This window comes from Papilio machaon, chromosome 15 (assembly GCF_912999745.1).
Source record: "Papilio machaon chromosome 15, ilPapMach1.1, whole genome shotgun sequence".
Taxonomy (NCBI): Eukaryota; Metazoa; Arthropoda; class Insecta; order Lepidoptera; family Papilionidae; genus Papilio; species Papilio machaon.
Window position 1 is genome coordinate 2,844,717 of NC_060000.1, and position 13,319 is coordinate 2,858,035.

Genomic DNA, 13,319 nt, shown 5'->3' on the forward strand with positions numbered 1-13,319 from the left:
CATGCTTTAATACATATTTCATTAAAATATCTTATTAACTGGATGGTAGTAAATATACGGGCATAAATTGAGGGAAAAGGTTTTTTATTTCAGTCATGTAGTTACGCCGCAAATTAGAATTGTAAAAACTGGTCAGTCTACACATTTAAACCGCATGTCCGTTACAATCAATCTCGTTTGTACGAAATTAGACACTGCTGCAGCGCGTTGTTCAAACTACGACAGGAAAAGTTTCTACCACTATTCTGATACAAATTTATTTTTATGACACTCAGAATATCAGAAAACTTTATAACCGCGGGTTTCCGTTAACTGCCAGAACACCTGCAAAAAACATTGCTATTTCTAGTTTTTCTAAAGACGATTCTACTTTACCAGTAGTGAAAAGCCGCGGTAGGATGCTAAATTCTTAAAAAAAAAACAACATTTTTTGCTCAATAGTATTATGTAAAGAACTTCCTATCCGAATTTATGACGACTTCATTGGTTACGTGGTAAGCATGGATAATATTAAAAGAAATAAAACGTTAAACTTGTAGTGTAGAAGGAGTTTGTACAATTTACCTTCCAGTTTAAGGGCATTTGAGCGAGGGCTATATTATTTTTAAAAAATCTAGAAGCGACATAGAAACGATATCGTTTGAATAGCTCAAAATAAGCTGAGACCATGATTGTGACTAACTGAGTACGAAGCGTCTGACGCGCTTTGCAGTTTCTGTCGCGGCTTACAATTATTTAAGGAATTTGTTCAATTGGAGATAGATTATATTTGTTTTTAATTAATATATCTATTGTTTTCGTTATTGAAATGTGTCAAATAATATACTAATTCGCCTTATGCTTTATACCTGGAAAATAGTGAGATTTAAAATATTTCTTCAAACTTTTTAATAATATATACCTATATTTTTAAGTTAAAAAGCAAAAAAATAATCTGTATTCATAATAAGCCGTAACACTGACAAGTGATATGACAGCAATTTGTTTTGAATCATCAACGTTTCGAGAGCTTAATTTCAAAATTTTTGGTTAGAAATATTACAACATAATATAAAATTACACACCTGCATTAAAAGGTTATTTGTACAACAGTAACAAAATCCTTAATAAATAGACCAGTTAACAGAAATCTAATGTGTTTCCAAAAGAATAATTCTGCTTCTTGATAAAAATTTTTTAACAAAGTTTTTGTTAATGGCGACTAAATCGAATAGAATTCTAGAGGAATATTTCTCATTAGTATCAGCTGAAAATTTGCACATAAATAATGTTATTGATAGGAACAAAGAAGAGGAAGAAGAGAAGATATGTGATGTTTGTACTCAAACAAATGTGAGTAATCGACAGAAAAAAGGTAAATTGTTTTTTTATAAAACATGCATAACCCAAGTTATGAATATGTGATAGATATTGCTTACCTCTAGGAATTGTAGGACAATTAAACGACTTCGTATTATTGATTAGAAGAATAAGAAAATTCTTAGGTCCAACAACAGACAAACTGAAATCCCAAAACAGACGTTGGTAGTGACAAGATACATAAGTAGTTTAGTTTTGACGGATATAACTGACATAAATTTTACAATTTATAAATACACATTTTGCTTTATAATGATAAAGGAACCACCAAAATATGAGCCAAGATAAAATTTGTTGGCAGCAATCAGAAGCTAAGCTTAGGTAATGAGGGAAAAATTGACATATCAATAAATAATCATTGATAAACTTCAGTTGTAGGTAAATATTGTCCAGGCGTTATTTCAAGACATCACGTTTGGAAAGTAATGGTTCCTTCACAAAGACCGAAGCGAAGACGAGGTATCATATGAATATTGATATGATCAACGTTTGATTTTATTTTATTTAACTGATTAATTAAAATTATTTCGACTGTCAGTAACTTTCATGGATTGGAAGAAGTACCACAAACTAAGTGTTATCAATGGTTTTATTGATGATCTAGAAAAAGATTATCCTGCCATTTGCACAGTGTCAGTAATCGGTAAATCCGTTGAAGGTAGGAATATTAAGGTGAGATAATTTTTTAAATAGATGTACCATCTAAAATATTTTTAGTCATGCAATACCTGCATGTTAATCTTCTACTATATAAAATTCTAGTGTCACAGTTTTCGTTGCCATACTCCTCCGAAACGACTTGACCGATTCTCATGAAATTTTGTGAGCATATTGAGTTGGTCTGAGAATCGGCCAACATCTATTTTTCATACCCCCCCCCCCCCATTTTTTAACCGCGCGCATTTTTAGTTGCGGGCGACAGCTAGTAATGTATATATTTATCTTACAGATGCTGAAGATCTCCAACAGTGACGCCGGCAACTCGCCCGTGTGGATTGACGCAGGCATACATTCCCGAGAGTGGATCAGCATTGCCGTAGTAACCTATATAGCTAACATTATTGCCAAAAATTTCAACAACCTTCCAAAATCGGTTACCAATAAGGATTGGTTAGCTGAATTATCATATTTATATTCTTTTATTAAAATAGAACTAGTAATATTTAGACAAGAATGTTTAACTAGAAAGTTCTCAGTGTCTTAAAAATATCATATTTTTTTCATATCATTGTAGGCATTTTGTACCAGTTTTAAATCCTGACGGATATGAATATACCCATACTCATGAGCGCATGTGGCGGAAAAATCGTGCGATGCACGAAGGAAAATGTGTTGGGGTCGACCTTAATAGAAATTTTAGGTAAAAGTTTTTACATAACAAAGTATTTGCCATTTACAAAGTAATGCAAATAATGTAAGTAGTAAATATAAACTTCTGATGTTGACCACAGCTGTGGATGGGGTGTCGACGGTGACCAAGGATCTTCCGCTTCACCTCATAGTGCTTTCTACAGAGGTCCAGCGCCGTTTTCTGAACCTGAAACAGTCGCCGTTAGGGTAATCAAATTAGTTATTCTTCTTCATAAGAATTTATAATTCCAATCCGATGTTACTGCTTAGGTTATGGTTATAATACACCCATCAAAGTGTTCATGTCTGAAAAAAATAAAAAGAGGGTCTAGAAGAATTGAAGCCACAAAAGCACCTAAAACAGTTACTACTAAATAATATTAATGATCAACTTTAACCACTGACGTAGAATAATTGGTTATGATTTTTAAAAAAATAATTAAAGAAAATATTGTAACTTACAGGATACAATAATGGGTTCAAGAACGCCTTTCAAAGTGTTCTTATCACTTCACAGTTATTTCGAATTAATAATATTTCCGTGGGGCCACAAGGCAGAAGCTTGTCCTGATTATCTTCAATTGTTAGAAGGCGGAGCGGTTATGGCAAGGGTAAAATATATTTTTATGTAACACATAGTAGTATAAAGATATTGTAGTATGTGAAATTTAGTAAACCAACTTGAAAACATTAAGTAACTTTCGAATCAATTGAAAAATACAAATCAAGTGACACTTCTCACCTGAAAATCAAGAAAATAAGAACACGAAATTTGTTGAAATTACAATTTTATACAATGATACAAATAACCTTGAACGTTGAATAAGAATTGATATCTTGATTTATCAGGCAATCTACGAAAGCAGTGGTTTGATCTATAAAGTGGGAAGTACTAAGGACTTGACATACAGTGCATGCGGAACTAGTACGGATTGGAGTTACACAATAGCGAATATCCCCTTCTCATATATGATAGAGTTACGGAGCAAAAAACATAGGTTCAGACTTCCTAGAACTCAGATCATAGAAACAGGAAAAGAAATTTGGAACGCTGTTGGCAAACTTATGGAATTTGTTGATCAATATTAACTAAAAAATTTCTAAAATGCTCTTTGTATTAATTGATGTATTTGTTTCGTAATGTTTGTGTATAGACAATATTGTATATAAGAATCAATGAAAATGAAAGAGTAAATAAATATTACAATAATCGTTTGAACGACTTTATTTTTATAAAAAAATTTCCAACAACTCATTACATATCTTTATGTTTTAAAGGTTCACAATTGAGACATTTCTTTTTATCGACGTGTTCAGCTAAAGCTTTTACACCATTCCATATTTCTTCACAGCATTCGATTATCTGTTTTTTCGGCAAAGCGAATTTATGTTCTTTACTTCTCAACTCGACTAGATATGAATACGGTATACGAGCGATACCGTAACTCCAGTCGATACTCGTGCCACTTGCTGGGTACATTAAATCTCTGAAGTTACCGACTTTATACAGGCGGCCGCTTGTATCATAAATAGCCTGAAAATTAGCCATATATCTTACTAAAGCAGGATAGGTTGAACAATCTAATCTCAAAAACTAGTCAGATTAAAATCATTCCTTTTGCATATAATACGTAAATTATACGAAGGGAAAGACTTAAAATTAATTTAAAAAAGATTAAAAATAAAAACATTTTCTGGCTTCAGATTTTCATTACCTTTGACATGACAGTTGCTCCTTCAAGTAAGTACACATAATCGGGGCAGGGATCAGTAGTAAAACACCAGGGGAACGTAATAACTTCACTGTACGAGTGAAAAGTCAAAAATATCTTAAACGGTATCGATGAATATAAAATGAAATCCTACAAAGCAATAATACACTTGAATTAATATTATTCTATGAGTGTTGTGTTTTCATTCTAACTTTACAAAAAATTGGACAATTTCTTCAGGGAAATCTTAATTTAGACAAAATTAATAATAGGCTATGTGTAAGTTATTCTCAACATGAATTAACAAAATGTTTTAATACCTTAATAGCACCTGCTTCTGGTTCGGAGAATGCACTTGGTCCTCTAAAATTATTATGGTTAGGATCACCAGACGAGAACTCTGTACCACTTACACCCCATCTTACTCTGGGAATATATAATCTTTTTTAGAAATCCGCATTTTAATTCCATAAATCGTATAAACACTGAACTTTATTTGTTACATCACTATTACTTATTAAACTTGAATATACAGTATTTAAGGTTTATGAAAATCATATTTACCCAAAATTTCGATTAAGATCCACTCCAACTACAGTCGAGCCGAGGCGAGCTCTATTTTTCCTCCACATTCGATCACTTGTATGCGTATAAACATAACCATCCGGATTCACAATTGGCACTAAATACCTTAAAATAAATCATTCTTGATTATCGTAGTAGAGTTGATACATAGGCTAATAGAACACGACATGTTTACCAGTCTTTATTAGTTATGCTCGTTGGCATACTGTCAAAATTCTTAGCAAGCTGCTCTCCTATGTACAAGACAACAGATGCACTGATCCATTCACGGGCGTGTATGGTACCGTCCAACCATACTCCTGTGTTGCTTGCATTGCTGTTAGAAATTTTAAGCAACTGAAAAAGGACACAAAACTATTAACATGTAGGTTTTTTAATTCTTGTGTAATAACAACCGGAAAACGATTGGCTTTGCTATCAAAATAAACATTATCAATTATAATTAAATTTCGTATACCATTATATCTCTGCCCTCCACTGATGTACCGATAACACTCAAAGTGCATGTAGAAGGACACTGCGCTTCAAGGTCCACTAAATATTTATAGATTACGTTCAAAGGATGATAGTCCGTCCAGTCCATACCACGGCCTGAAGTGTTAGAAAAGTTTAGACACGTATTCAACTATACACTACAATTTACGACATTCCCCCAAAAACATGGATTCAAAAAGTTTTGCAGTAAAAATGGGCACTTACCATCGGGTGAGCCATTCAGTCGCCTGCCGCTCTCTGTCATAAAAAAACACATTTGAGTAAATAACTCATAAATTTTTAAAAATAGCATTTTAAAACCAATAAACGAAGGTAACAGTACCCCGAGGACAGTCCGAAAATCGATTAACATCTCACCTTTGAAATTGATGAAATTAGAGCCATTAGGTCTTAATGATACGGACCATACATACATAATTGGAAAAACTTGATTTATAGCTTAACGGGTGAACGATCCTTTTTTTGTACCACTCTCAAAGTAATTAAAATAATCATAACTTAAATTCAATCTCCTATTGCGGATTGCTTATTTGATTCGGCGGTTAATAGTGCTTACTTCTTGGTGATTTAGGTGAATATGTGGAAGGAGTGGGACTAGCAAATCGTAGTCTGCCCATAGCGTCGGCATTTGTTTCCGTCACTTCATAAACGATGTTACGGTTTCGGAGTAGTCTTTCCAATTGCATTACACGTGTGCCCTCCACAGTCACATCTACATCATCTTTATTTTCGTTGCAGATGTTTATAGCTGAAAATATAATGTTTATATAAGGCCTATTTCCAAAATTGCCTTCACATAATACGCAATGCAGAAATTATTTAAAACGACAGTCAACTTACTGCCTTTTGTATCCAAATTTTTGAGGAAAGCCCTTTGACCTTCTTTTACATTTTTTACAGACCATATTTGATAAGTGCGTGCTCTTCTTTGTGACACCTTGACAATTTATATGTGATTTTTATTAGAATAAAACTTTCAGATTTTTACAATTTTTGAAATGATTTAATTCATTAGACGAAAAATTTTTGCGATTGACATTTCACGAAACGGACCAAAATTAGGTAACCAAATGACTGACAGATAATGGCACAAACATTGACAATAAGGATGTTTTACCAACCTGAGCAACACAAAACACAAACCTTTTAGTATTACAAATCATACATATAGACTTCATGGTGCATATTAAAACAAACAATGAGGTCATATATAAATTTAATTAAAGAAATACAATAGCCAAAACATAGTAGACTGATACTATATAATTAACTAAAAGGTGGGCTTGGATGTCTGTTGTAGCTTTCTTCAAACTAGGTACTTGGCCCTTATCCTTGTAACATGTCATGTCTTATAAAAAAAAAGTAACTCCGTACCTTCGGGAAACATTTATGTGTACAAAGACGATAATGCAAAAGCTTCTTTAGTAAAATTGTTAATCAGTGCATAGTTCTAAACGGTTATATAAACAATGCGCTTGTAATCAAGAAGAGTGAGTCAAAGGACGAAGGCGCTAAAGTCGCGCAGCCCCGCTCGATAATTAGATGTAATCAGATATTTTCAGTAAACGCCACCTCGTCCCCTTGCCCCGACTATGCACTCCCTGTTAATGAAATAGCTACCCCCTACTTATTGTTCACAAACACAAAAGTAACTCTATTTATAACTCGAATGAATTTTATTTTGTCTGAGCTGTAAAAAGTTTAACATAATGACCATTATCGTCTCTACAATTCAAATCTCAATCTGTTTTTTTTTGGAGTTTACAGAAAAATTTGATGCTTCATCGAGGTATCAATGCCAAAATAGTATGTTTTATTGAAAATATGATACATATTAAATAACATGTAAAAAAATACAACTACCCAACTTTATCTTTACCAATATTTTTTTTTTTTGCAAAAAAATGGTTTTTCTTTTCAAGTTCAATGAAATAAGTCATTACCATCATTTATTTTAGTGATACAAAATTTCGTATAAACTGTTTTTATGTATAAATTAAGATTATAACTTTCTATTGGACGTTCTTTTCAATTTTTCTTAATGACTCGAAAGAAATTTACTATCATAATAGATATCACGATAGTCTTTTTCGATGCAAAAGTATCATAACCTTTAAATTTAATCTTTTAAAAAAACAACCTAAATTCGTAAAGAACTCGAACATTGCCAATGGTAGCGTAGGTAAGTTGGGTAACCAGCTAACCAGACGTCGGACCCCAAACGGCGCCGCCCCGCCCGCTGAGATGTCGCCTCGACTTCGTCTTACGGCGTTTATCTTTTTAATTGTGCCCCCTACAGTGACGGCTGCTTGTTACGCGCTACTTAGATTTATTTTATACTGATCACCCTAACGTTTCTTAAATACTAAGTAAAATTTTACATAACATGTGTAATTATTTCGAAATTTGGTGAAATCTAAAGAAAACCCTTTTATCGTGTTCGAGAAATAATAACTATAGTTTTATAAATTCACTATGAAGCTTAATATAGTTTAAAACAAAAGAATCTGCTTTTCGAGCTTAACAAAAATTCTAGATAGACTATATAAATTGGATTACACTCTTTATTTATGTTTTTTTTTTCGTAAAATAACTTGTAGAATTGTTAGTTAGTCGTTAAATTAGTCGCTAAATACGTTGGAAGGGTGTCCGAGCACAAGAGTGCCACACTCTTGTGCTCGGACACCCCAGCTTTGTTTTTCATTAGACACCGCTCCCGGCGCCACGTACTAAATGTCGCCCCGACTTAGTAATGTGTAAAGTACTTAGACACGTCTCTAAAGTTTACGTATATTTATTCTGGCTCAAATTCAATCTATACACTCATGGTAACTTATTTCATGAGGTTCTGTAGGTGTATGTAGGAAATTTTAAGAAAAAAAAATTGTTCGTAACTTCATTCCAATTTTATTACGTAACTAATCGATGTAACTTAATAATTGTACAATCGATAAATTCTTTTTCGAGTCATTTTCTTTTAAATGCATATAAAATATATAATCTGAATGTATATATTATACATTTTATGCTGTCATTATCAATTTTCTATTTTTGTCAAAACAATTCTGTCAATCCTTACACACAAAACTGGCGCCTTACATAAAATAAAATCTGCTAAATAATTTTGTAATCTTGAATTTTAGCCATATCTTGACAACGTTTTATATTTTCAAGAAATACAAATAATAATAATTTGAATACTTACGATTAACATTAAGTTACAAGAAATGATTATAACCTATTATTTTTCTTTGTAATAATGTACTGTGCCGAAAAAGAATTGACTGGAAAAAGTATAAAAATCGTGGTATATGCTAACTGTAGATATTTCTTCAATAAAACAAAGAGGATAAAACAATGGTAATTTATACAAAGGACGAGAATCAAAAGGAAAAATATAAAAATAATGTATTATTAGACATGTACAATGATTCAAGAGAAATATTGCGTGTCATAGATTCAAATTTCATTTATCAAAATATTATAACACGTAATGAACATTTGAACTTGTACAACGAGAAACCACTAATAGAAGATGTAGAGTCGAAGAACAAACTTCATTCGCTCAAAATTCCTGATATACGTAGGTACTTTTTATTAATCTCTTATAAGTTTTTTTATATGAAAAAGGTGGCAAACGGGCAAATGGCTACCTGAACTCGCAAAAATAGTGAAACTCCTTAGACATTTACAACTGGAGATACGTTGCCTACCTTTATTAAAAGAAGGGGATGCATAGAAATAGATTTTCCTTTCCTTTGCATCCCCTCTTCCGCCAAATCAACTTCACCTTCCCATCCTTGCCTGATAAGAGAAAGGTGGGAAATAAAAGAAGATTAAATTTAGGCTCACTAGGTTCACTAGCTGTCTCCCGTGACGTCGTCTGCGCGTAATTAAAAAAAATAGTGAGTAGCCTATATGTTCTTCCAGACTACGTCCTACATTTACACCAAATTCCATCAAGATCCGTTTAGCCTTGCGGAGATACCTTTTGCATTTATAATATTAGTAAGATCTTAAATTCAACATGTTATTGATTTCTTAGCTAAACAAAAAACAAACGATCAGGGAATGAATTGGAATGAATATCAAAACTTGGACGTTATCTACACGTGGATGGACAGTTTGGAATACAATTATCCTTCACTCTGCAGCGTTATACCTATCGGAATAACAATAGAAGGTCGGACGATGAAAGTAAGTATTTTTCTATTCAGCAATACGTTTCATCAGCACAGTCTATTTTTTTAATGTACTAATTTATGAGACTGTTATAGGACTATCTACGTTGCTTACCAATCTTAAACTTTTGAAACTGGAAGTTCTCCGAAAATTCTTCCTCATCTGCATCTATTTACGATTCGGTTACACTGAGCCACCGTTTGGGGAAACAGTAGTAATAAATATCTTGTGCCTAATACATAACTATGTGTATAAAAATCTTAATTGGTCTCGAAAAGACTATTAAAAGCATGTTGTTAGTCAAGGTTAATCACATGTAACTAATATATTTCTTGCTCTAATGTCATTAATCTATATTACCGTATAGATATTGAAGATTTCCAACAGCGACGTTCAGAACGAACCAGTCTGGATAGACGCCGGTATCCACGGCAGGGAGTGGATAGCGCCCGCTGTCAACACTTTCATTGCTAATTATATTGTGCACAATTTTAAAAGCCTTCCGTCATGTTTTACTAACAAGGACTGGCAAGTAACCTACTAGTAACTGTATACAATATAGTTTATTTCCTAATTCACTTTTTCTTAGTTTAAATTAAATGTTATATCAAATAAAAATTGACTATTTTTGTATTAGTTACTTCAAATCCTATCATATATTGCGACCATCCTTGCTTAAGAACTCTAAACTCACCAACTCTTCTGCTGTCATTCAGAGATTCATGAGCAGCGACGTTTCATAAAAATTATATTTGCGCAAACTCTACTATTTCTTTTCTACACCATCAGGTATTTTCTGCCGGTTGCAAATCCTGACGGATACGATTATTCGCACAAAGTTGATCGCATGTGGAGGAAAAATCGAGCGGCGTACGGCGGCGAAATATCCGGCGTTGACTTAAACAGGAATTTCAGGTGATTTTCTTCAAAAATAATTAAATATAAACTAGACCAGATTTTATACTCAAACATTTTATTTTCTCTGAAGCACATTCTTTATAACCCCATAAAATCGTCAGTTTACAATTTATAACGTAAGTTAATTACATGAACATCGTCGATCATGTTTAATGTACTGGAATGATCAAACATTAAATTGCATTAAAGTTTCGATAATTATAAATAATCAATGGTCGATTATAATTAATTTTAACTATAGTATCTAATAATGGTATATTAACATTTTTAGCTTTGGTTGGGGAGGTAGACATTCATCAACTGATCCTTCGAGTGCGTTCTTTCGAGGTCGAGAGCCATTTTCAGAGCCGGAAAGCACAGCTATGAAAGTAACGTATAAATCTTACTAATATTATAAATGCGAATGTTTAGATCGATGGATGGATGTTTGTTTGAAGGTATCTCCGAAACGGCTGAACGGATCTTGATGAAATTTGGCACAGACGTAGAACATAGTCTGGAAGAACACATAAGATACTACAGTGCAACCTCGATATAACAAATCGGAGGGGAACAAGAAAATATTCGTAATATCAAGTAATTCGTTGAACTAAGGTTTGTTATGTTGAGGTTAGATTGGTCTAAAATTCGTTATAAAGAGGTAAAAGACACACATTCCTCTACGTCTTTGAACTCGCATGATTTTAATCTTTTATGTTTACATTCAAACCACTTTCTTCTGAAAACTTATCTTTAAATTTTAAAATTGTAGCCAATGTACTTGCGGGAATCCCGAACTTATTAGCTATGTCTAATTTTTTCGTCATGGGATTTTGGTCAACATAATTAATGATGTTTCGCTTTTCTGCGACCGATAAGGAACACCTTTTACGTTTCTGAGCCATTTTAACTTAAATCTTTAACAATAGTGACGAACAGAGGTGTTTACATTACTTTCCATCAAAACAACAATGATTACTGTACAAACAAAAGCGTGTCGCAACATGTCCAGACATGAATCACATTATAAGATTAAGTTATATTATTGGTGGAAACTTTATATAAAGGTTTTGGGTTGGCAAAATTCGTTAATTAGAGGTATGAATACTTTTTCTTGATAGTTGAAAATTCGTTATAAAGAGGTTGTACGCAAAGAATGTTCGCAATGTAAAGGTATATTTTATATTGACTCTTATGGACAATTCAAGGGGATTACGAAAAATTTGTTAAATCGAGGAAATCGTTATATTGAGGTACGTTATATTAAGGTTGCACTGTAGTTAATTTTTATCTGTGCGGACGGAGTCGCGGGCGACAGCAAGTATTTTAATAATAACAACCGCAACTCTGTCAATATGAATAAAGTTAAAATGCTCAGAATATATCAATAGGTCCACAAAGTAGTAACTATTTACATTCTATAATTAAATTTTGTATACCATAATTGTACGTGAGTGTTACAAAAACTTATAAAATATATCCGGCAGTGAATATGTAAATCCAACATTATTTAGGTGTAATATACCGTTGATACCAAAATCGTGTCATCCGCGATGGACGGAGAGATTAAACTGCAAATAGGATTTAGTCGTAAATCAATTGCAATGCATCAGTTTTAAATCTATCCGCAGCGTTAAAATAATACTTTAAATAGTTTAATGCGCGTAAATAAATTTAGTTGTTACATGTTGAGTTTCACTAATGAATTGTCGAAATTTTAAGTCATGATAAAGTTGTTTTAACAGTTAAAAACATTTTTAATAATTAACTTGATTACATTACAACAAGTTAGGTCGTAGTTTTTTATGCTATTCTCAATGTAATTTATTTCGTAGTTTTTTATGCTATTCTCAATGTAATTTATTCCCTAGTCTTTTATTTTGCACTTAGTTATGTTGGTGCTATTTTTTTTAGGATATTCTTATGAATTCCGGGATCAAGTTCAAAGTATACGTTACGTTACACAGCTTCGGACAAGTGATCGTCTTCCCGTTCGGGTATAGAGATGAGCTTTGTCCTGATTACATGCGACTGCTTCAAGGTGCTACTGCTATGTCCAAGGTTGTTTGATTTCAATATTAATATTTCTTAAAAAAGGTAAACTAAATGTCCCAGCATTCAAAATTTCAACGTCGTATCAATGACATACATACACAGTATATACGAGTATATATAATGATTTTTGTGCATGTGATCAACATAAAAATACTCTAAGTAGGGTAAAAGAATCTAAATAACTACTTACTCTATTCAATTTGTTTGAATCCGATGCAAATTCACACCTTTTTCCATAAAAAGTGTAACTCAAAACTGAGAAGCAATAGGACATTTAAAAGCTTTTGATGATTTTCGAAAGTTTTATTTTTTTAACTGTTTTTTTTTACTTAGGCTATATTTCGATCTACTGGGAACGTTTATAAAGTAGGAATATCAAGGGACGTGATGTACGGCGCTTCGGGAACGAGTACTGATTGGAGCTATGGTGCAGCAAAAATACCTTACTGCTATTTGATAGAACTAAGAAGCAAAGAACACAAATTCGAACTACCCAAAGAAGAAATCAAAGAGAATTGCAAAGAAGTTTTGCATTGTATTTATGCTTTGATGGACTTCGTAGACAATAATCCTGTTGATAATGAAAATACAAATTTGACCCCAGTTCCAAGTTAGGCTAAAATCAAGAAAAAATGACAAAAAATGTAAAATATAAAAAAGTAATCAAAATTTTGTACGCACAAT

General features: G+C 32.7%; 3 protein-coding genes across 3 annotated transcripts; 2 read left to right on the forward strand and 1 right to left on the reverse strand.

Annotated features, from left to right (window-relative positions):
* The first annotated feature begins 1,754 nt into the window (after positions 1-1,754).
* LOC106720916 (carboxypeptidase B) lies at positions 1,755-3,798 on the forward strand. The gene is made up of 7 exons (XM_014515722.2): positions 1,755-1,818; positions 1,898-2,031; positions 2,309-2,469; positions 2,594-2,719; positions 2,811-2,916; positions 3,174-3,320; positions 3,559-3,798. The coding sequence occupies exons 1-7, from the start codon at positions 1,785-1,787 to the stop codon at positions 3,796-3,798; spliced, it is 948 nt and encodes a 315-aa protein (XP_014371208.2). The 5' UTR covers positions 1,755-1,784.
* Positions 3,799-3,964: 166 nt separating this feature from the next.
* On the reverse strand, positions 3,965-6,447 carry LOC106720917 (carboxypeptidase B; the record flags this gene model as incomplete). The annotated part of the gene is made up of 8 exons (XM_045681363.1): positions 3,965-4,243; positions 4,425-4,571; positions 4,742-4,847; positions 4,986-5,111; positions 5,182-5,342; positions 5,464-5,597; positions 6,058-6,249; positions 6,342-6,447. Coding segments are annotated over 8 exons (1,251 nt in total), but the record flags the coding sequence as incomplete, so codon positions are not given.
* A 2,571-nt stretch (positions 6,448-9,018) lies between these two features.
* On the forward strand, positions 9,019-13,250 carry LOC123721734 (carboxypeptidase B-like). Its single transcript, XM_045681364.1, has 7 exons — positions 9,019-9,084; positions 9,547-9,698; positions 10,051-10,211; positions 10,473-10,598; positions 10,873-10,969; positions 12,495-12,641; positions 12,969-13,250. The coding sequence occupies exons 2-7, from the start codon at positions 9,573-9,575 to the stop codon at positions 13,248-13,250; spliced, it is 939 nt and encodes a 312-aa protein (XP_045537320.1). The 5' UTR covers positions 9,019-9,084; positions 9,547-9,572.
* The last annotated feature ends 69 nt before the right edge of the window (positions 13,251-13,319 follow it).

Excerpts from the sequence above, each read along its gene's own strand:
- LOC106720916 (XM_014515722.2), top strand. The coding sequence starts at position 1,785 with ATGGTTCCTTCACAAAGACCGAAGCGAAGACGAG. Across the intron at positions 1,819-1,897 it reads AAGACCGAAGCGAAGACGAG|TAACTTTCATGGATTGGAAG; the intron begins GTATCATATGAA and ends TTCGACTGTCAG. Across the intron at positions 2,032-2,308 it reads TTGAAGGTAGGAATATTAAG|ATGCTGAAGATCTCCAACAG; the intron begins GTGAGATAATTT and ends TTTATCTTACAG.
- LOC123721734 (XM_045681364.1), top strand. The coding sequence starts at position 9,573 with ATGAATTGGAATGAATATCAAAACTTGGACGTTATCTACACGTGGATG. Across the intron at positions 9,699-10,050 it reads TAGAAGGTCGGACGATGAAA|ATATTGAAGATTTCCAACAG; the intron begins GTAAGTATTTTT and ends ATTACCGTATAG. Across the intron at positions 10,599-10,872 it reads GACTTAAACAGGAATTTCAG|CTTTGGTTGGGGAGGTAGAC; the intron begins GTGATTTTCTTC and ends TAACATTTTTAG.